The 25,960-nt window shown below is 37.7% G+C and overlaps 1 protein-coding gene across 1 annotated transcript in view; it reads right to left on the bottom strand.

The window, feature by feature from the left end:
* Positions 1 to 25,960, bottom strand: part of Adgrv1 (adhesion G protein-coupled receptor V1) — a 447,493-nt gene that overhangs the window by 267,827 nt on the left and 153,706 nt on the right. The window contains exons 72-77 of the mRNA XM_013015810.1: positions 25,537 to 25,672; positions 22,805 to 23,910; positions 20,242 to 20,356; positions 19,136 to 19,307; positions 12,497 to 12,739; positions 9,598 to 10,005 (exon numbers count right to left, since the gene is read on the bottom strand). Of these exons, the coding sequence (XP_012871264.1) occupies positions 9,598 to 10,005; positions 12,497 to 12,739; positions 19,136 to 19,307; positions 20,242 to 20,356; positions 22,805 to 23,910; positions 25,537 to 25,672 (2,180 nt within the window). The remainder of the gene's footprint in view (positions 1 to 9,597; positions 10,006 to 12,496; positions 12,740 to 19,135; positions 19,308 to 20,241; positions 20,357 to 22,804; positions 23,911 to 25,536; positions 25,673 to 25,960) is intronic.

Consider the following 25,960-nt stretch of genomic DNA (forward strand, 5'->3'; position numbering starts at 1 on the left):
GGTATTTCTCTTTCAGAAATATTTGACAAAAGAACATACAACTATCCAAGACAAATCCAAGAAATATGATAGATCTATTCAACATTTGGAAGACACCATCAGAAGGCCTAATCTGAGGATAATGGGTATAGAGAAGCACCCAGAGACAGAACTTAATGGGCTAGGAAATTTGTTTAACAGGATCCTAGCAGAGAACTTCCCAAACATGCAAAAAGATAGGCCTATTCAGATACAAGAAGTTCTTAGAACCCCAAATAGACCAGACCAGAACAGGACATCCCACCATCACATTATAATCTGCACAGGATCAATTCAGACCAAGGAAAAGATCCTTAAAGCTGTCAAGGAGAAAAGATCAATCACCTATAAAGGGAAACCAATTAGAATCACCTCAGATTTCTCCGCAGAGGCAATTAAAGCAAGAAGAGCCTGGAATGATGTATGTCATGCCCTAAAGACAAACAATTATCAACCAAGAATACTGTACCCAGCTAAACTCTCCTTCATAACCAAAGGTCAAATAAAAACCCTCCATAGCAAAGAAAAACTGAAACAATCTATCTCCACCAAACCAGCCCTCCAAAAGATACTTAAAGATGTCCTACACATAGAAAACCAAAAAGACTACAATAAAGGCCAAGAAACTGCATCCAAACTGAGTATCCAAGAACCATAGGAAGAACCCAGTTGTCGCATTCCCAAGAAGGTGGATAACATGGAAGGAACTACCAAACACTTCAGTCCTAACTTTCAACATTAACAGACTTAACTTCCCAATTAAGCAACATAGACTGTCTAGTTGGATTAAAAAGCAAGATCCTTCTATCTGCTGCCTTCAGGAGTCACAAATTGCCCATTAAAAAAAAACAAACAAAAACACATTTTGAAAGTGAAAGGGTGGAACAAAATCTACCAAGCAAATGGCCCCCATAAACAGGCGGGAGTTGCAATCCTAATATCAGATAAAATAGACTTCAAATTAAAATTAGTGAGAAGACATAACGAAGGTGGCTACATACTAATTAAGGGATCTCTCCTTCAGGAGGATATTATAATTCTAAATATCTATTCACCAAACAATGGAGCACCCAAATTTATCCAAGAAACACTACTTTCCCTCAAATCTCACATAGATCCAAAGACATTAATTGTTGGGGACGTCAACACACCACTATCCCCACTAGATAGATCAACTCGACAAGAACTCAACAAAGAAACGGCACATCTAAACAACTGCATGGATCAACTAGATTTAACAGACATCTAGCAAATATTTCACCCAGCATCATCAGAATACACGTTTTTCTCAGCAGCACACGGAAATTTTTCCAAAATAGATCACATTTTAGGCCACAAAGCAAACATCCAAATTCAGAAACTGAAGTTATATCTTGCATTCTCTCAGAACACAAGGGAATAAAATTAAAACTCAACACCAAAAGCCACCAAAGAAAGTCCTGTAACATATGGAGGCTGAGCAACACACACTGCTCTAATCTCATGGAAGAGATTAGAAAGGAAATTCAAATGTTCATGATATTCAACAAAAATGAACACACAAATTACCAGCTCCTATGGAACACAGCAAAGGCATTACTCAGAGGGAATTTTATAGCTCTGAGTTCTTACATCAACAAATTGGAGAGATCTGAAACCAACAATTTAATGACACATCTAAACCTCTTTGAAAAAGAGCAACAAGGTAAATCCCAATCCAGTAGATGGAAAGAAATCATTAAAATTAAATCAGAATTAAATGAATTAGACTCCAAAAACATAGAAAAGAATCAACAAAACAAAGAGTTGGTTCTTGGAAAAAAATTAACAGATTTGACAGACCCTTAGCAATTCGTATCAGAAATAGAGGAGAACACACCCAAATAAATAAACTCAGAGACGAGAATGGGAACATCACTACAAAAACAACCAAGATTCAGAACATTATAAGGGAATACTTCTCAAACCTTTATACTAATAACTTTGAGAACTTGGCAGAAATGGACCTTTTCCTAGCAAATATCGACATGCCGAAACTAAACCAAGATGAGTTAAACCATCTTAACAGGCCCATATCAAGCATTGAAATAGAAACAGCAATAAGAGACCTCCCATCTAAGAAAAGCCCAGGACCAGATGGATTTACAGTGGAATTTTATAAGGCCTTCAAAGCAGAGCTCACACCAATACTCCTCCAACTCTTCAATGAAATTGAAAGAGAAAGTTCACTACTGAACTCATTCTATGAAGCCATCATAACCTTCATCCCAAAACCAGGCAGGGACTCATCAAAGAAAGAGAACTATAAACCCATTTCTTTGAAGAACATTGATGCAAAACTTCTCAACAAAATGTTGGCCAATCGACTTGAACAATTCATGCAAAAAATCATACACCACGATCAAACAGGATTCATTTCAAGGATGCAAAACTGATTCAATATATGCAAATCAATTAATATAATTTAACACATCAACAAGAGCAAGGATAAGAACCACATGGTTATCTCAATAGATGCAGAAAAAGCATTTGAAAAGATCCAACACCCCTTTATGATGAAAAAGAACCACATGGTTATCTCAATAGATGCAGAAAAAGCATTTGAAAAGATCCAACACCCCTTTATGATGAAGGTTCTGGAAAAACTAGGAAACCAGGGAACATTCCTTAATACAATAAAGGCTGTATATGACAAACCTACAGCCAGCATTATCCTTAATGGTGAAAAACTAAAGCCATTTCCTCTAAACTCAGGAATGAGACAAGGATGTCCACTCTCTCCACTTCTCTTCAATCTAGTATTAGAATGCCTAGCGACAGCAATAAGACAAGATGCAAACATAAAAGGGATCCAAATAAGGAAAGATGAAGTAAAACTCTCCCTCTTTGCAGATGACATGATCTTGTATTTAAAAAATCCCATAGACTATACTCCCAAATTACTCAAGCTGATTCAAAACTTTTCTTTCATGCATTTGTTTCTAACGCATTTAGAAGATTATCTCTTTGTTGCTTGGTATGTCCCTCCCCCACAGTGTAACCCCTGCTTTCACTATATTTGATGTCGATATAATTTGTGGAGGAGAAGGGGAAAAACAAGTCGTTTAAGGATACAGGTGGACCCGTTGCAACAATGAGAAGTACAAGTTGTCATGTCGAAAACGAACTTTACAACTTTGGTGGAGGAGGGGAGAATTGGGTGGGGGGATGGAGGGGGAGAGGCTGGGAAGGGATGTGAAGGGTAAAAAAAGGAGGCTGAAATGCTTGATAAGAAATGTACTCATTATCTTGCCCATGTAATTGTAACCCCTCTGTACAGTATGTTCACAAAAAAAAAAAACTTTGGCAAAGTAGCAGTGTATAAAATTAACCATCAAAAATCAATGACTTGGGGCTGGGAAGGTGGCTCAGTGGTAGAGTGCTTGCTTTGCATGCCCGAGGCCCTGTGTTCGATTCCTTAGCATACATAAGCAAAAAGAAAAAAGCTGGAAGTGGTGCTGTGGCTCCAGTGGTAGAGCGCTAGTCTTGAGCTGAAGAGCTGAGGGACAGCGCCCAGGCCCAGAGTTCAGGCCCCATGACCGGACCCCCCCGAAAAAAAAATCAATGGCTTTTCTGTATGCCAACAATGAGAAAAGCGTGGCTGAAATCAGGAAAACAACTCCATTCATAATAGCACCACAAAAAATAAAATACCTAGGAATTAACTTAACCAAAGAAGTGAAGGACCTCTATGATGAAAACTTGAAAAACCTGAAAAAGGAAATGAAAGCAGAACTTAGAAAGTGGGAAAACCTCCCATTCTCCTGGATTCGAAGGATCAGCATTGAGAAAATGGCAATATTTCCCAAGCTATCTACAAATTCAGTGCGGTACCTATCAATATTCTAACCTCATTCTTCAAGGAAATAGAAGAGGCAATCCAAAAATTTATATGGAACAATGAAAGACCCCAAATAGCAAAAAAGATCCTTAACAGAAAGAACAGTGCTGGAGGAATATCAATACCAAATTTCAAACTCTATTACAAAGCCAAAACAGCTTGGTACTGGCACAAGAACAGACCTGGGACCAATGGAATAGAATTGAAAGCACAGAAATGAACCCACAGACCTATAGCCATCTAATCTTCAATAAGGGAGCTTAAAAAATAGAATGGAAGAAAGACAGCCTCTTCAGTAAATGGTGCTGGCAAAACTGGTTAATCACTTGTAGAAAAGTAAAGCCAGATCCTTACATATCACCCTGTACCAGAATCAACTCCAAAAGGATCAAAGACCTTGGAGTCAAAGCAGACACTCTGAAAACATTACAGGATGGAATAGGAGAAACCCTAGGTCTCCTTGGCACAGGCCAAAATTTTCTTAAAAGAGACTCAGAAACACAATAAATCAAAGAAAGGTTGGACAAATGGGATTGCATGAAATTGCAGAGCTTCTGCATGGCAAAGGACAGAGCTAGCAAGGTCAATAGAAGCCCACAGACTGGGAGAAGATCTTCACTAGCCATACAACAGACAAGGGTCTTATGGTCTCATATCTAAAATATAACTGGAACTCAAAAAATTAAATCCCCCAACAACAAATCCTCAAAGAAATAACTGCCTGATAAATAAGTGGACTAAAGACTTAAAGCGAAACTTCTCTGAAGAGGAAAGAAGGATGGCCAATAGACACAAGAAGAAATGCGCAACCTCCATAGTCATAAAAGAAATGCAAATCAAAACAACATTGAGATACCACTTCACCCCAGTTAGAATGGCTATAATCAAGAACTCTAATAACAACAGATACTGGAGCGGATATAGACAGAAAGGAACCCTACTGCATTGTTGGTGGGAGTGTTAACTTGTTTAACCACTTTGGAAAGTAGTATGGAGGTTCCTTAAAAGCTCCCCTATGACCCAGCAATCCCACTTTTGGACATTTACCCAAATGATCACAAACAAGACCATACTAAAGCGATCAGCATAATTATGTTTATTGCGGCATTATTTACCATAGCTAAGATATAGAACCAACCCAGATGCCCCTCAGTAGATGAATGGATCAAGAAAATGTGGTATATCTACACAATGGAATTCTATACCTCCATCAGAAAGAATGAGATTGCCCCATTTGTTAGGAAGTGGAAAGACTTGGGAAAAAATTATATTAAATGAAGTAAGCCAGTCCCAAAGAAACATAGGTCCCATGGTTTCCCTTACTTGCAATAACTAGTATATGTCTGAGACAAGCAGCAATGGTCAGATAAAATGATGTTAAGTGAAATGAACCCCAAGATAATGATTCAAATGTTTTTTTTCTTTCTGGTTATTGTTTCTGACATATTTATAAGATGATTTCTTTCTTGCTTTGTATGTCCCTCCCCCATGGTATAACCCTTGCTTTCACTGTATTTGATGTTGGTATAATTTGTGGAGGGGAAGGGAAAAAACAAATTATTTAAATAGGGATACAGGTGGACCCATTGCAACAATGAGATGTACAAGACATTATGTCGAAAATGAACTTTACAACTTCGGCATGGGGGTGGGGGAAGAGGGAAGGGTGGGAGTAGATGGGAAGAGATGGTAAGGGGAAACAAAGGAGGAGGCAACAATGCTTGATAAAAAAATGGACTCATTATCTTGCCCATGTAATTGTAACCCCTCTCTCTGGTATTTTCACATAAAAAAATTCTTGTGGGAAAAAAGGAAATATTTGACAGCAATATAAATTGAGGTTTATTTGTTGCCATGTATATGTGTATATTTATGTATGTGTGTGTGTGTGCAACATGTGCAGGAATTTAAAAATTAAAGATTATACCAAAGTATTCTGGAGATACTCAAACTTTTACTTATACTCAAGAAAAATAGGGGAAAATGGCAATATGGCAAACAAACATAAAACAAAAAAAACATTTTTTTAATTGTGAAAATACCATACAGAAAAAAGCATTTCTATAACACATCTTTAGCATGAGTACTTGGTAGTTCCCAGAGCTTTATGCTAAAACTCTCTAATCTTCACGAGAAGATTATTGTTATTTCTGCTTTGTTTCCAGATAAGGAAATGGAGGCAGAAAGAGCATAAGCAATTTTTCCTGTGGAACCATCTGTGACTGGCCAGGCCAAGGAGGTGTTCCTAGCTCCCTGTACTAACTTGCAACATCTCCAACTCCCTTGTTAAAAAACAGTAACACACAGTGAATGCAGTGGCTCATACTTGTAATCCCATCTATTCAGAAAAAGGAGGCAGATAACCACAGTTTGAGACCATCACAGGCAAAGATATCATAAAACACTATCCAAAACACTAACTATAAGCAAAAAAGTGAAGAGCATGATTCAGAGTAAACAATGGAACTGGCAAGTAAACATCTCTGATTTCAAATTTCAATACAACAAAATAACAACAACCTTAGTGGTTGTTATAAAAGATAAAATTGGCTATAAAAGATAAAATATTAAAAAGTATAGAGATTCTGGCTTGAAAAGGCCACCTTATACCAACTAAAAAAAAATCACAAAATTATCCAAATTGCCTCATAAACAAAGAGAGGACCTGACTCAACCACAGGGAAGAAATGAAAAAGAGGAGGCCTTAGGAAGTAAGGATGGCCTATCAACTTTCACAGATGTCATATCTCTCACCCTTCATGTGTTCCAGAACACAAAATGAGGCCTTCTGACTCATGTCTACCAAGCTTCAATAACCATGAAACTAAACCTGACCAAACTGAAAATTAGAATATTAAATGCAGCAGAGTTTTAAGGACAGAGATTGTTATTAAGGCATCTGACAACTTTCATAATAAGTTTGGCCATATCATGCCTGGCCTAGGAAAATGTAAATTTTACACAGCCAAAGTTCTGTCTAGAAATTCCTAATCTATAGCTATCTTCTATTTTTATTGGCTAAATTTTGCAACCTTATCTATATTTGACCATCTAGATCTTAAGTGCTCTTCTTTTTCAGTCTGAGGGTAAAGTAGTATTATCTTGCATCATTTATAATGGAAACACATTCTGAAAGGTGTGTTGTTAGGCAATTACATCATCATATCGTTAATGTGTACTTTTACAAACTCACTAATATAGCCTTGATACACTAAGGCTATGTACAGCTGATGGCTGCTACAAACCTGCACAACTTGTTCCTGCACTGAGCACTTTAGACAACGGTAACACAGAGTCTTTGTGTGTCTCATTATATGCATCTCATTATTTGTGTATCTCAACAAAACTACTAGGCAATAGAAATGTTCAACTCCATTGCATTGTTATGGGACCCTATTGTATAGAAATTCATTGGTTGCTCAAATGTCATGAAGTCCATGATTCAATTTCCTGAATAGACTAGAATTCACTTACCCCCGCCCTTCCTAACAACTCTTAATTTTCCAACTTTCTTTTTTAAGAAGTGATGCCAAAAGAAATATTCTTGCCACACATGTATTTGAACAAATGTTCCATACCATACTGTTGTTCTTGAACACAATGCCTGTTAGTGTCCATCAAGCGCTAACACTATCAGTTGTGTGTGACCCAAGAACTATACGTGACCAAACATTTACTCAAACTTCAAGGAAATAGGGCATTTCTGTTCAGTACAGCATAGAAATCAAAATGTATCATAATAAGATGTACCATTAAAACACTCTCCTAACCAATAATATATACTGAGAAAATAATCATATATGGAAAAAGTAATATATATATATATATATATATATATATATATATATATATATATACTGTGAAAAAGTGCCCAAATTTCTTTTTAACTCTCTAAAACACTCCCTTCTCTCTTCCTGTCCTTCCTCTTCCTCTTTCCTTCCCCATTTCTCTCTCTCTCTCTCTCTCTCTCTCTCTCTCTCTCTCTCTCTCTCTCTCTCTCTCTCACACACACACACACACACACTTTCAATACCATGATTCAAATTTGCAAATTTGGGACATTTGTGATTGCTAGGCTACTGTTCATTTGAGTCATACAGCTCTAGCCTTTTTTATTTCATTATTTTTGAGTAAACTTTTACTTTCTGTTGCCTGTGTTCCCAGGCTATACCACAATCTTCCTATTGTGTCTCAAATTGCTGCAATGGCATCCACATATCATCACATCCAGCCATATGGATCAAGGTGGAGTCACACTTCTTTTTGTTGAGGCTGGCCTCAGCCTACAATCCTTTTGCTCTCTGCTCCTTGAATTGCTGGGATTCTAGGTGTGACCAACTAGCCCAAAGTTCTCTTTTCTACTTTAACATGTAGTTACTAGGCTCTTCTTGGCCAAAATCAAGTTGCCTTTGTTCCATGCCACTCTGTCATTAGGAAATTAAGAATAATACTTCCTGATAGAAGCTACTATATCTAGGTAATTCTTTACATGAAATAGCAGTATTTCTCTTTGCTGTACAAGCAGTTTTACATGGCCTCTTCTCCTTACCTATAATTTCTTTTTCTATTCTTCAAGCATTATCTATTTAGGGATACCATATAGTAAAATAAGCATGACATTTCAAAACCCATTGATAATATTTTGAATACTTAAATACATACGTGTCTACTAACACTTCTTATACTTGTTTGTAAATAATGTTGATAAGAAATTTCTTAACAAGAAACATCTTTTTTTCTTTTTCTCTTTCTTTTTTTTGCCAGTCATGGGGCCTGAACTCTGGGTCTGGCTGCTGTCCCTCAGCTCTTCAGCTCAAGGTGAGCACTCTACCACTTGAGCCACAGTGCCACTTCCAGTTTTCTAGTGGTTTATTGGAGATAAGAGTCTCATGGAGTTTCCTGCCTGGGCTTGCTTTGAACTGCGATCCTCAGATCTCAGCCTCTTGAGTACCTAGGATTACAGGCGTGAGCCACTAGTGCCCAGCCTAAAACCCTCTTTTCCTGTGAATGCTTTTAGTATCCAGGAAAGCAGAAGGCAAACAGAAGGTAATGGTTCCTATAACATACCATTTCTACTGCAAAGAATATTGAGGTGATAAAAAAAATTAAGAAATAATGTAAGCCAGGGGCTAGTAGCTCATGCCTGTAATCCTAGCTAATCAGGAAGCTGAGATCTGAGGATTGCAGTTCAAAACCAGCCTAGGCAGGAAAGTCCATGAGACTCTAATCTCCAATAAACCACCAGAAAGCCAGAAATGGTGTAGTGGTTCAAGTTGTAGAGAACTCACCTTAAGCTGAAGAGCTGAGGGACAGCACCCAGGCCCAGGGTTCAAGCCCCACGACTGACCAAATAATAATAATAATAATAACTTAATAACCTGAAGATCAAATGCAAAAGATAATCACTAGCCAGTTTCAGGCAAGTCACAGAGAACATGTGTCTCCTGTGTCTGCTGCTGTTCAGACTTGCGTTGCCCTTCCTACTCTATGAGCTCACCCATCACTCCCAACTTTTAAAACGAAGGCTGTCACACAGGCAGCGGTTTCATCCAAACGAAGTCAAGAGTCAGATGTCATACATGCTACTCTTATTTTGAAAAGTTAGCCATGCCATGATTCCATAGCAACTGACATAACAGAATGTGGCTTTTGATTAGGTTTGGCATTTCCACTCCTCAACTTTCCTACATCAAGTCCTCACACTGGCAAGGACTTCTTACCTTTTCTATCAAATGCAAGACAGCACTGAGCTGTTCATCCGTGCTCTCTGTGGCCACGTTCAGGCTGATGTCGTGAAGCACCCTGTTAAGAATGACTTCATCCAGGGGCTGGTGGAGCTGGTCCTCTAGCTCCCACATGGCCTGTGAATCTGCATCTGAGACAAGGGTGATATTGGCCAACCCATAGGCATGATCAATTCTAGCGCCACCTTTTGGGTCAAAGAGCACAATCTGAAAGCGTTTAGGAAATGGACTTAAAGATGATGTGTCTGGTGTTAAGATGACATCCAACATGACATTTCTCTGGCCAGGTTCAAAGACTAGTGTGCCTTCGGTTTTCACAAAATCTTTCCCAGGAACAGCTGGAGATAAGAGAGTACGACCAATGGTTTCAGCACTCCTTAACTCCTGGAAAGTAAATGAGAATATTTAGATGAGACTGACATACCTCTCATAACACTCTAATAAGTTCTCATGCCTTAAAAAAAGTTCTACTTCTGTTTAAAAAAAAACTGATGGGCCATAATAACACTGCCACAAAAGCATGGAGTTTTAAACCAATTCTAGTTACTTAGACAACTCAGAGAAATACATGCAATCCACACAGTGTTGAGGTTAGAAGCATCAATGGCTTAGAATGAATGAATCAAGAATAACAGCTAGGAAATGAATGTTAGGATTGCTTTATAACATTTCTCCAATAATGAGCACAATGAACACACTAAACTTTGTGCTCTAAGTATACATGCTACAAAACAATGGTGCAAAAGGGAGATTACTGACATCTGCATTCTCTTGGAATATGGAGAATAGGGAGGAGACAGAGGACAAGGAGGAAGGAGAATAATTGGGGAGGGGAAGGGAAAATACAAATTATTTAAATAGGGATACAGGTGGACCCATTGCAACAATGAGAAGTACAAGTCGTTATGTCAAAAAACGAACTTTACAACTTTGGCACAGGGCTGGGAAGGGGGTAAGCTGGTGGCAGGGGATGGTATAGGAAAACAAAGGAGGAGGCAACAATGCTTGATAAGAAATGTACTCATTACCTTGCCCATGTAATTGTAACCCCTCTGTATGGTATTTTCACTATATATATATATATATATATATATATATATATATATATGTATGTATATATATGTATATATACATAAAAGAAAATAAATGTATGTGCCTCTGAGTTTTTTTCAAATTATAGTTATTACAAAGGCTCTTTGAAAGTACAACATGGATGCTTAGTCCAGCAAAAAATGAGAGAGGGTATCCATTCATTTATTACTGAGCCAACAACTAGAAAATTCCTCCTAAGATACCCCAGGTGGCATAATACAGGGGCACAGTCATACAGCAAGCACAACACCTGCACACTGAAAAGCTACTGTTGTAGCAGAGGATCCAGAGAGAACAATGCTAGGGAATTTGTTGTTTTGTTAAATGGAGTTCTATAAAGAAAAATAAAGCAAATTAAGGAAATGCAAACTGATAGTGAGAGCACAGCTGCAGACTGTGCTAAATACAGGAGCTCAAATGTGGTGTTTGAACAGAGAGCTCCATGAAGTAAACGATCAAGATCCACCAGGGTCTCAGGAAAAGTATTCCAGAAGGGAGAACAGAAATCACAATGTCACTGAAGTGACATTTCCACATGAAGAAGAAGGAGGAGGAGGAGGATAAGAAAGAGGAGGAAGACGAGGAAAAGGAGGTGGAGAAGAGGGCCAGTGTGAGCAGGAGAAGGAGATGCTGGTGAGGAATGTGAGAGAGGTGGAAGAGGTCAGACCAAATGGGTCTATCATTATGGCTGGAAGACAGACAGCACAAGAAAAGTCAAGTCAAGAAGAGGCATTCAATATTCTCATGAGAGTTAAAGGTATTAGATATATATTAGACTACAGCAGAGAAGAACAACTGAGGTAGGAAAAAAAGACATTTTTTCCCAGTGGTTCATACAAGAATCAGTGGTAACGTGTCTGAGGGACACTTGAATAGGGAGGGTAGACAAACTCAGTCTGGGGGTACATCTTGAATGTAGAATCATTAGGACTTCTTCATGAATTCAGTGTTGGCTGAGAAATTAAAGAGAATGAACATTCACATCCAGCAGTCAGCTTGGATGAGTAACTGGATTAATTGTCAAAACAAAGGAAGAGATAACTTTTTTTATCATTTTAAACATAATCTATTACTGGTAAGGAATAAAATGACACATTGTAAATATAAGAATTAGTGTAGTAAATAAAATTAGAGTTACACTGGGCTCTGGTGGCTCATACCTTTAATCCTAGCTACTCAGGAGGCTGAAATATGAGGATACAGATCAAAGCCAGCCCAGGCAGAAAAGTCCGTGAGACTCTTATCTCCAGGTAACCACCAGAAAACTGGAAGTGGAGTTTTATCTCAAAGTGGTAGAGTACTAGCCTTGAACACAAAAAGCTCAAGGATAATGCCTAGGCCCTGAATTCAAGCCCCATATCTACAATCAATTAGATAGATAGATAGACAGACAGACAGATAAGACTTATGATGGTCAAGTGCTGATGGTTCATGCCTGTAATCCTAGCTACTGAGGTCTGAGGACAGACTGAGGACAGGCTGAGGTCTGAGGACATCAGTTCAAAGTCAGCCTGGACAGGAAAGCCTTTAAGAATCTTATCTCCACTTAACCATCAGAAAACTGGAAGTGGAACTTGGATCAATGTGGTAAAATGCTAGCCTTGAGCAAAAAAGCTCAGGGATGGCACCTAGTCCCCAAGTTCAAACCCCACAACCAACAGAAGAAAAAAAAAGAGTTATAATGGTATCCTCGGAAAATAGTGTATCAAATACTGTTTCAAGGCATGTACTGTATGTTAAAGAAGAAAACCTTTACTTGCACAACTATTTGTTCCATGCTTACCTGGGTACTAAAGCTCACAGACATCATTGACTGTGTCCCAGAATCTCTGGACACCTGCAAGCTGATCAAAGTAGCATTCCTCTGAGCCACGGCCAGCCGAGAACCCACAGAAAAATACATGAGGCTTCTAGGTTCATCATGCTGTAAAACTTTAATCTGAGCAAATCTAGCACTGTTGTTTATTGCTGCTCCAGAAGTTACTTCATATAGCTCAACAAAAAAATCCATTTCAACTTGGGGTATCTGCCAGTGAGCAAAAGAAAGGTATACAATTATTACTAATATAAATCACACAAACATTATAGGTGTGACTATGTACTACAAATATATCCCATAATCTTTGCACTTAAGAAAACATATATAATGTATATATGCGTGTATATATATGTAAATGTATAGTTTAGGTGAGTTTATTACTGGAGGATTACCATCCAGAGATAACCTGTGCGTATTCAGTGAACACATGGATAAGCAAAATGCATTGAAACACTAGAATACTATGAAGTATCTGAAAAGAACTTATTTGTTCAATATTTTTTACCAGAGTTAGATCGCAAAACAGGGCTACAGCCAAAAGTGTAAAATTTCATAAAGCTGAATATAGAAAGATATCCTACATATAAAAGTACAAGTTACATACAATTTATATTGGTGATATGTAATTGGCAATAGAGATTTATGCAAATGTCAAAAACAAAGGAAAATAGCACACACATGTCCACTGTTGTCTAAGTAGAGATGTCAGATAGAAGCCAAGACAGGGAGTGACTTTGTGTGTTCTTATTACACTGGGAAACACAGAGAAAGGGTTTCAGCGTGGCAAGATTTTATATTGATGACATTGTTATTTTTAAGAAGTTTTAAATAAGTATAACCAAATATCAATAATAGCCAATTTTATAATTTCACATTGTTCTCTAATATTCACAAAATTCAGAATGGAATGAATCTAAGTTGGTTCTACTGGTTGTGGTATGTTCACATTCCACCTTTGGTATTTCTCCACAGTGTTCAATATTTGATTTTCCAGACCCTGAATTCAGCCTTTTAACACATGTCAATCACCTCATTTTACTGATGGCTTCCTCTTATACAATGAAAGTTGAAGAATCTTCAAAGTGCTACTTGCATCCTGGCTACACCAAGAAAGCTAAGCCGAAGTGTTTCAGTTGCGTGTTTTATACTGTCATTTGAAACAAGGAAGCATTTAGGACCTGTGATCCTTTCAATGATCATGACTGTCATGAAATGAGACAACAAAGCCCTCTGGATTCCCCAAATAAGTCATATCCTTACCACACAAGAAATACTGTGCTGCCTGAAGAAATCTGTTTGGCTTTCCTGTGGCAGATTACTATTCACTTTTGCTGATTTTTCTGTCAGTAAATATGGAAATACGGAAACAACTGCACTCACTCTTCCCACTTTTGAGGAGCTATATTTGGCAAATGCCAGAAATGGAAGCAGTAGCAAGAGCTGCTATTCCCTAATGGCTAAGTAAGCCTGATTCATAATAGTTTCTTTTAACTGAAGATTTCAGCATATTATATTCCAATAAAGGCTCCTGTCTTTATTTTCCTGTAAAATATTCTTTTCCATTGTGATGATGATGAGAATCGTGCTTACAGCCATTTACAGTCAAAGAATATGCTATGATCTAAGTAAAGAACCATCTAAAATTGAATAGTGTACAGATGGGTGCCTGTACATAATTAGACTAGAGACAAAGGAATCTTTGAGTCAGACAAAGAAATATTCTCTTCAAATGTCATTCCTGAAGTCTATTGGGAAACCAAGACCCACAGATCGAATCTGAGCTTCACCAGCACTTCTAATCATGACTGGGGGTCTCACAAAATCCCACTCCAAGTGTAACTACCCAGAGGCCCTTTCCTGGCGAGGCCAGATCTATTCCAGAGTGATCTTTTGCCACAGCTAGTGTAAAATAATCTTTCCTGAGCTGATAATTGATAGCTAATATTTGAAAAAATGCACAAATGTCTACTGGTTATTTTCACAGTTTTTATTAATAGATTGCCTCTAATTTAATTATCACCTTAACTGTTTTGTTAATAAAGGACCATAAAATAGATCAGTGGGCAAACAGAAAGTGTACTGGAATTCTAAAGATAGGATCTAACCTTCTTGTAGTAATTGGCTAGACAAGTGATTTAAATTCTTCACAATTTGAAAATTAAAGTAGAGAATAACTGCAGAAATGATCATTAGAAAGAAAATAGAGTAAAAAGTACTGAAAGTTGAAGTTCAAGAGACTAGGCTGGAGATGCTGGAGGGGATGTGGCCATAGGGAACCCTACTGCATTGTTGGTGGGAGTGTAAACTTGTTTAACTACTCTGGAAAGCAGTATGGAGGTTCCTCAAAAAACTACACATAGAGCTCCCCTATGACCCAGCAATCCCACTTTTGGGCATTTACCCAAATGATCACAAAAAAGACCACACTAAAGCTACCAGCACAACAATATTTATTGCATCATTATTTACCATAGCTAAGATACAGAAACAACCCAGATGTCCCTCAGTAGAACAATGGATCAAGAAAATGTGATATATATTTATATATATGTACACATACACACACACACACACACACACACACAATCAAATTCTATGCCTTCATCAGAAAGAATGACACCACTCCATTTGTTAGAAAATGGAAAGACTTGGAAAAAAATCATATTAAGTGAAGTAAGCGGACCCAAAGAAATATAGGTGCCATGGTTTCCCTTATTTGCAATAACTAGTATATGTCTAGAACAGGCAGAAAAGGTCAAAAGCTATGTACATATGACCATGTAAGATGATGCTGAGAGAAATGAACCTCAAGAAGGGGACAGAAGAAGTTTTGTCTTTGTTGCTGTTATTTTTAATGTATTTAAAATTTACTGTGTGGTTTGTTTTATCTTTTGTATGTTCTTCCTCCATGGTATAACCCCTATTTTCACTGTATTTGATTCGGGTGCCCTGCATCTTGTATATACATTTTTCTACTTTGGGGAGGGAAAGGGAAATAGCAAAATGCTGAAATAAGGATACAGATTGATCCACTGGAACAATGAAATGCACAAGACACTATGTTGAACATGAATTTTACAACTTGGTGTGGGGGAGGAAGGAGTTGGGGAGGTTTGGGAAGGGATGGTAGGGGAAAAACAAAGGAGGGAGTAACAATGCTCCATAGGAAATGTACTCATTACCTTACTCATATAACTGTAACCCCTTTGTACAGTATCTTTACCATAAATATATATATATATATATATATATTTAAAAATAGACTAGGCTGAGGTGAGGGGATTTCACCATTATTCATTAGTTAGAGGCATAAGTCTGTGAATAATATTGTCATGTTCAAAATAGATATTTTGATATTTTAACCTCTTATCACTAACATTGATGCAATTATTATAAAATCCATTGGATTCTCACAGACTGGGTTCTTACCTATTCTGAATATTAGAAATATCAACGTTGAGGAAGGGCTTATCTTACTGCTTAATCATATATTTGCAGGGTCTGGAGATTCTCTCTTTCCCTGTGAGAAGGACAAACTTGACTGAAGAAGTCCTTTCTTAATCCTATGACACTCATTTACCTAGCTTCCTTGTCCAGTTTGTCCAAGACCAGTTTCATGGCTTCCACTACACACACACACACACACACACACACACACACACACACACACACACACACAAAACACTGCCTCTCCCCACTGCCACTTCAAGTCAGCTTCCTTCAAACTGTATGAAGGCATTACAATTTATCTCTATCTTTTAAGATCTTTAGCTGATTTCACTGATTGCTGTCACAAAGAAGGCATTTCCTGTCTGCACAATTTTTCTTCTCTGAACATGAAGAAATGGCCTCATAAGATTCCAATCATCAAAAGGCTAATGTAGACATTTATCTCCAAAGATTTTCTCTAGCTGACATCCCTTGTATGGACACAAGTTTTAAGTGTTCTGAGGTATGCCTAAGATTCAAATCAGCCATTTTGGTGAATTACACAATGGATTTTTTTGGGGCCAGTCTGCAGGGAGCATATATTCATGGAGCATGGTAAGAAGGGTACAAAGACAAACAAAAATATATTCTAACTTTCAAACAGGTGGTAGTGAATAGTTGGAACAAGACTGGTTATAACTGATAACTTCCATAAGAAAGGTACTGACAATGTTTTTTTTTAAATTCTGGTCTTATGAGGAACTGGTGTTTTAATTAATCACTAAAGAAGATCTATATTTAGGAAAAATTAGCATATAGTTGTTTAGGAAGGAATAAAAATATTTAGAAGAAATGCACAGGATTTAAGTGTTTAATAGAATCAAAGGATTTAAGCATAATGGATTCAAATATCTTGAATATAGAAATTTCAGTTTCTCACTGTCAATGTGATAGAAAACTTTAGGAGCCAATAGAAATCTCACTTAAAAATCATAAAATACTAGAACATAGTATAGTAAATTGTAATCTATGTAAAAATTGGAAATTCAATACTTTTTTTTTGGTCCAGGGTACTAGTCACTCATGTCTGTAATCCCAGCCACTTGGGAGACAGAGTTTGGAAGAATTATGGTTCAAACACAGTACCACCAAATATAAAAAAAAAAAAAACACAAACAACCCCAGCAACAACCAAATCTCATCATTAAAGTGGCCGTAATAACAGCACATTTGCCTGCTGTCAACTGTAATTTATAGCTTTACTATATAGGTTTTGAGCTCTATCAAAAAATTAATCAAATGGTAGTTGACTGTATGGCTTAGATTAGGAAAATTCCTTAATGGCTCTGGAATATGCAGTGCTCAAGAGCAGACATGCCTCAGAGAATTTCAAACAGTATTGAAAGAACAAAACATCAACTTCCTGAGACATTCAGTAGCCAAGAGATGACTGTCAGAGTTTCAAAAAGAAAGCCATTTAGTAAGTAATTAAAATACAAGATGGAATTCTACAATAGTGAAAGGATAAATGTTATTGAAATATAAAAGTATTGTATTATGAACATGAAAATCTAGTAGGGTGCACTAGTTCATTAATCAGTGTATGGAAGAGACTTGACATACCACAACTTTGTGGGCCTTCTATTAACCCAAACTGAACATTACTCTCTTTGCATACAAATAGGAAGAGGTTAAGAAACAGAAATGTGAATACAGAAATTATTTCTAGGAAAAGCAAAAAATTGCATTGTGGATTGTGAAACATACTGAAGCAGAAAAATAGCCAATGATTGCATCTTTTGCAACTAGACAGAGCAAATGAGCTAAATTGGTAGAGGAATGGTGCAGATTTGTTATCTCATCCTTAGGAGAAGCCTCTGGTTTTTCCTTCCAGGTAAAACCATCAATGAACAAGTCAGGCACATATTTTCAATATTACTAACAGAGCGGTTCACTCTTCTTCAATCTTGAGCTGACTACTGGCATTGAAAAATTTAAAGAATGAAACTCTGAAAGAAGCTTGATTGAGAAAATTAACGAGAAAGTAATAAATGTAAAAACATAGTAGCGTACCAACACCAATCAGCTGACCAGCACTTTCCGTTTGAAACAGCCCCCACAGCCCGGGTGAGAACAGTGATCACAGATGAGTATTCTCTCTCTTTTGGAATGAGTAAAACTATTAGAATCCCCAAAAGATATGAAAATAGGCATTTGTATAGCCTTAAAAATATGACTATTAAATTCTAACTTAAAACTATTATTGTTATATACTTTTCTGGTTCTCAAAAGACAAGTATAACAATCATGAGAAAAACAAGAAAAAATTGCCAAACTAACAATGTTGCTTTTTTTTAAAAGTAAACCCTAGCATAATTAAATATCCTGAAGAAAATGTATTGGTCTGTACTTTGTCTGCTGTTTAAAGTATGCAACATGAACAACAAACCTACTGTACTCTTGAACGTGCATAACTGGTGGCTAGTTTTTATATTAAATATATGAGTTTACTAAATAAGCAGTAGTTAAAGGTCAAATACTATTGACTGTTCTTTGGGCACTAAAATATTTGGAGAATCACAGACTAGAACCAAGAACAAAGCTACCCATTATTATTAAATATTTCAGAAAACTCTAAGTTCTCACTGACATCAGCATTTGAGTAATGCATATTCCCTTAGAGAGAAGGAAAGCCTGTCTCTCAGTGAACCCATAGACAACTACCCAAAGGCTTGCAAAGGTCAGCACCTCTCTGCCCCTTCTAGTAACCAAATTTATACTCTCTCAGTATACATGAAGAGAAAATGAAAAGTATTTCATGTATATACTAATTAAATGATGTGTGGATGGGTATGATAGATAGGAACAATTTTACATTCAGAAGTAAGCAAAGATGCTAATCTGGCTAAAAAATGACATAAGGAAAATGAACACCACATACAGCTTGGCCAGCAGCAACCTAGACATGGCAAAAACAAATATAATAGGTTTGTTTGCACAAATTCATCATGTTATGATGAATTGCTGTGGTCCAGCAAGGCAATTTAGATATCTAGGTGTCATTTCTACCTAAATGATGTGTAAATTTCAATACACTGGTCTTAAAATGATTATGTCAAAAAAAAAACCACAACTGAAACTTGCTGGAATGAATGATGCCCCATCATTTCTTACCTTCTCTTGTTTGAGCTCAAGCGTGATAAGGCATTGTGTTTGACCCATGATACAGGTTGTGGTTCCTGACACAAACAGAAGTTCATCCATTAGGTTTGCCTCTTCTTTCTGGAGAATGATGGCTGTTTTGTTAAATGTGACTCTCCAAAAGACCTGGACATCTTCATACGCCCTGTGAACAAAGCAAACCCATGAGAACAACATGGCAGACTATCCCACATTGTGTATAAAAGAATGCTGCCATGGAGGCAAATTGTGCCTCTTTATTTACAGGCAGCACTCACTATGTAACTGATCATTCTAACAATGAACAACTTCCCTCAGGACAGATAAGAAATTAATGATCTATATTACTATTTCTGATGATATTCTCTTCAGTAATGAATAGCTGTTTGTCAAAGGATTTTATGTTAAGAACGTGAGAAATATACTTTTCTACCTATTAAGTATCACAAACGTAAAAAAATGTAGAAAACCCCTGACTTCAAGGAAATGTTTTTCATTTGTCTTTTAGGAAGAATTTCTCTAGAAGAACATTGCTCCTAAAAATGACTATATTTGTAAAAAAAAAAAAAAAAGAGCAAATGATGACTAAAATAGGCCCCAAATGGGCAATGTACCACATCTAAAAATGTATGTGTGCATACAGGTAGGCACTTGAAAGAACATACTAATATGTTGCTTGCTGTAATTAGGTTACATCCACAGTGTTGTCACTCCTAGTCTCCCATGGAGTATAATGGCCATATGTACAAAGTCACCAGAAAATAGTGAATACGATCAGATGATGGATGGCCTATCTAATCTGACATGACTGTTGTGCTTTACAACACATCTGAGACAAGGCCACATTGAGTCTGTGGGCAAAATATATCACAGATCAAAGATGACAGCATCTCAGCACTACACATCAAATCCTATACTTCTTTTGGCTCACATTTCATTCAGCCTTGTATGAATTCCAATTGAATACTATGCCAACACTCAGGATGTTGCGTTTTACACACACACACACACACACACACACACACACACCTGTTTGGCTGCCTTGTGACAACAAGATGTTGTCTTCTTTCAGTTCCTTCCCCCCCCCCCCACACACACACCTGTTTGGCTGCCTTGTGACAACAAGATGTTGTCTTCTTTCAGCTCCTTCCCCTAGTTCCAGGCCCCTCTGGGATTCCTCACTGAAGCCCAGGATGCCATTGTGAAGATCACTCCCTACAAGAAGAAAGGAGGCGGTAACGGATTTAAGAATTTACAGGTTCGCCAATGTTCCAGTGATCTTGCCAGCTCAGAGAGTATAAAAGTGAGAAATCCACAAGTGAGAGGAGGGAGCAACAGTGTGTGAAATCTTTACTAAATTGGATTCCAAAATTATAACATAGAAATAGAAAACAGTTTGAGAATAGAAGACCACTCAAAAGAAGCATCGGACCCTACCATCTAACGCTGACATCCAGAGGCCTTGCCCTCTACTGAGACCTTACTTTACAATTGATGCCATGTGATTTTTTTTCTGTGTTTGTGTATTTAAAGTCAGTGTTTACTTGCAAGGATGCAAGTTCTACTAGAGCAGAATCTGTTTTATGTACTTCCATGTTTCCAAAACTCAAAAGAGTGCCCAGGTGAGTGAACATTTCATAAACACTGTTGAATAATGAATTCCACTTAACTGATTCATCCTCATAATAAGTAGACTAACCAAAAGATAGTTTGTTACACATCCAATGAGGTGTCCAAGAAGAAAACAGAACTTTTCAGGAACTCCAAAGCATGTCAGTGCCATAGACTCACTTGAGATTATAGGAACTATCACACTAAGAAGTACGTTTAAACTAGAACAAAACAGATCTAGACTACACTGAGACAGGCATTTCAAGTCCTGACAAGCACACCAGTGAACTTTCTGACCTAGATAAATAGCAATGAAGTCTCAGCTGTTTCCTGCTTCCCAAAGGCCTGCTTTTGCTAAGTGCTCCTAGAAGGAGAGTTTCTAAAGCAATCAGCTTCAAATAATGCTTGAATCCATCACCCAGAAACCTAATTCTCCAGGTTTGAAGAACATAGAATTTCTTAAGTAGGTCAGTGTAGGGAAACAAAAATATCTGTCATAATAGAAGAGAGATACGTTACCAGCCCCTGGCCTATTTCCTAGCTATAAAATGTACTGTAAATATGGAGCCTATTTATGTATTGCAGATGCTGTGTATTCATGAATGGGCATGCTATGTTTTTCCTTTTGCCTCACTGAACTTTGTCTTCTGCTCTTGATTCTTAGTCTTACCAACTAAATAATCATTGAAATCACTTTCTTACCTGGCCTCAGAAACCCAAAGTTGACTCTTCCTTCTTGTTGGCAATTGTTTCCTCATTATCTTGGGAGGAAATATGCTCTCCCCAAGTAGTTTATAAACCTCTACTTTAGGACAACAGAAACTAGCATGGGTCTAATGAAAACAATATTTCCCTTTGCCACATCTGCAGCTATAAATTTAAGTCACATTTCTAGTCTAGTGATCTGAGTCTGCTAATGTGGATCAAGATAAAAACTAAATAAACTAATTCCTCCTCTATTTATGTGGATAGTGTCTTCTAAAATCTCAAAATTGAAAAGATGTAGATTAAAGATAAGAGGAATCAGAAAAGTAAAAAAATCCTTAAAGCAGAGATATTATTATACATGAGTCAAATGGGAAAAAGATGAGGGGAATATTTTCAGGAAGAATAAAGGAACTCAGGATATGACCATGTGAATGGGGCTTGGGGGGTGTGGTTATCTGAATTATATCAGATAATGTTAAGAGACAAGAATGTCTAGAAGTTGTAATGGTTATTTTTGTTTGGCAACTCAGTTGGATTTGAGGCTCCTAGGAGATGAGGAAATCACACTTATGTGTCTGAATAGTGTTTTTGGAGATGATTAGATTATGAGGGCTCTAACTTAAAGAATGAAAGGATGTATGAATGCTCTGACAGACTCACAATAGGATAGCATTAGTGAGAGATGATGAGAAGTAAAAGGTCAGTTTTAGTTGGTGGATGTGTTGGAAGCATGTCCTTGGGGACAACATCTTGTCCTGGCTTCTTCTTTTATGCCTCTCTACTTTCTGGCCACCATAAACTGCTCTGCTCTATCATTTCCTACCTCTATCATAATACCTCCAAAATCATGAGTCCCTCAGTCTTGATCATATTAAATCACTGCAATCAAATACCTGTATCACAGAATGAAGATAGAATGTCAGCTTCCAAATTAATTTTAGTGGAAATATGTAGATGACAGAAGCCTATATAAATCACTTACAGAAATGAATTCAAATGACAATGTTCTCAATGAACTGTGGGGACATGAATAAATGGTATTAATTCCAAGTGCTGTAAACTTGTGGGGCAACATAACTGGCAGAGATTACGTTTGAAAAGAAGTATAACCTTAAAAATAGTATAACTGGGTATGAGCTTAATGAATCCAGTTAAATTGCACTCGAAAACAATAGCATAATTTCATGTCATAAGTTCATGCTTTGGGAAAAGGTATTTTTCAATAAATTACCATGAAGGGCAGAAATAATTCATCCTTCTTAGATTCACTTCAAGATAGACTGATCTTTTTGCAAGTCTGTACCACAAAAGTACTTATTTCATCCCCACTGTTGCAAGAATTACCTGAAATAATAACCATGGAAAAAGCTGCAAACCCAGCATCATCCCTTCCCTTTGCAACCTGCGCTCCCCCTTGAGGGTCTGCGAGAAACACGTAGAAGAATTCCTGCCCCTCGGGCTCATCATCATCCAGAATGGGAATGGACACTCTATGTTCTCTTTCTCCATCTAGAAATGTAAAGCTAAGTTCTTGTTCTTCAAAGTCTTCCTCTTCAACCGCCCATGTTAGGTTGGCAACTCCATAGTCATCCTGAAAAGGCAACATGTTGGGATCCTCCCCAGCGCATCTTTTGCCAAAAGTTTTAACCGTGATGCTGACGTTGCCAGTAAACCCACCGGCCCTTTGGATCAGAACTTCTGCAGCACTGAATGTGCCATTCTTCATCTCCTCATCCACATAAACAATAGGGGGGCTTAGGCTAAAAGTCCCATGCATGAAAGTATCAAATGCATTCTCCATTCCAATAGTTGCATCGGGCTTCTCAGGCATGGCTGATGGACCAGGAAGGGTGACAATTTTCTCAGGGGTGATAGATTCATTGATTGCCTCAGTAACAATGACAACTATCTCTGTGGTATGTTGAATGGCAGTTACCCTGTCTGTGCCAGGATATGTGATGGAGCCAGTTTCTACAGGAATCAGCGTGGTAGGATTGGCTGCTGCTGTAGGCACGGAAATATCTGTTCCCATGATGTCATCATTGTCCAATATTGTAATCACTGCAACACTGAGATTGAGATTCAGGCGTGGTCTCCAATTAACACCAAACTTTCGTAATCCTGTAATTTCTACTGAAGTAAGATTAACGTAAAACTCTTCTTCAGTCTCAGGAATCTGATCATTGATGATGGTTATTTCAAAATCAACCTCAGGTTGGAACTTTTGGAAAAACACTTCCCCCTTCTGAACCGGCTCGAAGTCTTCCAGTGGCTTGGCACTTCCAGCCTTTGTCTCATAGGAAACTTTAATAAGATCACTGTGGAACCCGAACAGTCTCTGCACATGTAATCTGATAATCTGCGTGTCCTCTGACACTGTGATGCTCCTTGAACTAGGGGAAAACTGGAAGATTCCCATTGGTTCAATTTCAACAGTTGTGAAGCCTGATCTGGAAAAATATGATATTATGAGAATTGCTTTAACAATAGGATTAACACTGCATTGTCTTCTCACATCATATTTAAGATACTGCTCATGAAAGAAGCAACTTAGAAATTAAGTGAACTCCCTAACACCCACTTATATATTGCTAAGCAAGGGTGCAAGAAATGAGCAGGACTGGAGTAGCAGAGACAGAACCTGGTGTGTATTAGTTGAATGAAGAGCTCATGGATCTCCACTTTAGTTTCACCCTGGAGCAGCTATGTGAGACACTAAAGCACTAGGATCTCTCCTATATCAATACAAGAGGGCTGAATCCTCCCTGGTGCTCTAGACACAAACCAGCTCTCTTATTTACCAAAAGACATATTTCTAGAACTGGTATCAAAATTCTTGCTTCCTCCTGGTACTGTTAATGGAAATACTTTTTCACATAAATCTAACTAAAACTATGCATGAGTGTGAAGAAAGCATCCATGATTGAGCAATTTATGCTGAGCTATTTCTTGAGACTCTTTTTTTTTTTTTTTGCTGAGCTATTTCTTATGGGTCTCTGTTGTGAATGGCAGAGATTACGTGTCATGATCACCATTAAATTTTGAAAACAGAAATGTGTTCTTTTGTTAAAAGATTTTAGAAATATAGGGTCTGAGAAGGTGGCTCAGTGGTAGAGTGCTTGCCTTGCATGCATGAGGCCCTGGGTTCGATTCCTCAGCACCATATAAGCAGAAAAAGCCGGAAGTGGGACAGAGGCTCAAGTGGTAGCTTGAGCTAGCCTTGAGCTGAAAAGCTGAGGGACAGTGTCCAGGCCCAGAGTTCAGGCCCCACGAACAGAAAAAAAAAAAAGATTTTAGAAATATAAATTTATATGTAGACAAATCTGAACACACATTATGAAGCGTGGCTCTCAGACTTGCCCTCTGGTCAAGCATGTACTAGGTTTAAGAAAAATTAATATCTTTACATTGAATCAGATTTGACTGAAAATATACTGGATTCACATAAATAGTTATTACAAATAAATAGCAAATTTAAATTAAATTATATTAAATTTAGAAAGCCATTTGTTTTAAGTAATAACATTATCCTATTATCCCAATGTGATCCTTTTCCTGTATCTGCTCAAGGCTAGAATCCTGCCACTTGGGCTGCAGCTGTACTTCAGGCTTCTTTTTGTTTTCTTTTTTTGGTGGTGGTGGTTAAATACAGATAAGAGTCTCACAGATTTTCTTGCTTGGACTGGCTTCAAACAATAATCATCAGATCTTAGCGAATTAAGTAGCTATGATTACAGGCATGAGCCACCAGTGCCCAGCTCTTATCTTTATACTTAATGACTTGGATAAACAGGTGTTTTCAGCTGCTTCTAGAAGACAGTACCCTTTAAAATCAGGTGAATTTTCCATTGTTGAACCTGTGACTCCCAATCTCTTTTTCAAGTCTGGAGTCCTTATAAGTTCTCTGCCAGGCAGGGAAGGCTAAGGAACTCTCCTTAATGTAGGCCTCTCTATTGTTCTACACTGAACTCTGATTCTGCTTTAAGGATGGTGATCTTGTAGCATTTTCTATCTTGACTGATCCATTCTAGGTTATTATTCAGAGAAGGTCGGGTTTGGAATCAGATTGGTCATACCGAAGTTGAGCTCCACCTGGAACTCGGCTCTGCACTCCTGACAGGTGAAGGACAAAGGCCTCTGGACGACCAGGGTGGGGAAATGTCCTCAGCACAACTCCCTTGCTTCGTTCACCATGGGAAAATGAAAGGCTCCCTGAGAGGAAATGAAAGTAAAAGGGCAGGGTGTCATTGTTTTGGTTCTTAATTTGGAATGTGACTTAAACACGTAACAAAATATATTTCCAAAAATTTATACTCCAAAAAGATAGTATGTTTATAAGGCCAAAGGTGGAGAAGAAATTTACGGAAATCTCCTCAGTCTCTGTCTAGTCTTTCCTCCTTTCTTTCTTCCTTCCTTCCTTTCTTCACCCCCCTCCCCCACCTTGGTTCAATTACCAAATCTAGTAGCAAGAAAATGGTGTTGTACAACACCTGAATATAT

Source organism: Dipodomys ordii, unplaced genomic scaffold (assembly GCF_000151885.1).
Source record: "Dipodomys ordii isolate 6190 unplaced genomic scaffold, Dord_2.0 Scaffold28, whole genome shotgun sequence".
NCBI lineage: Eukaryota > Metazoa > Chordata > Mammalia > Rodentia > Heteromyidae > Dipodomys > Dipodomys ordii.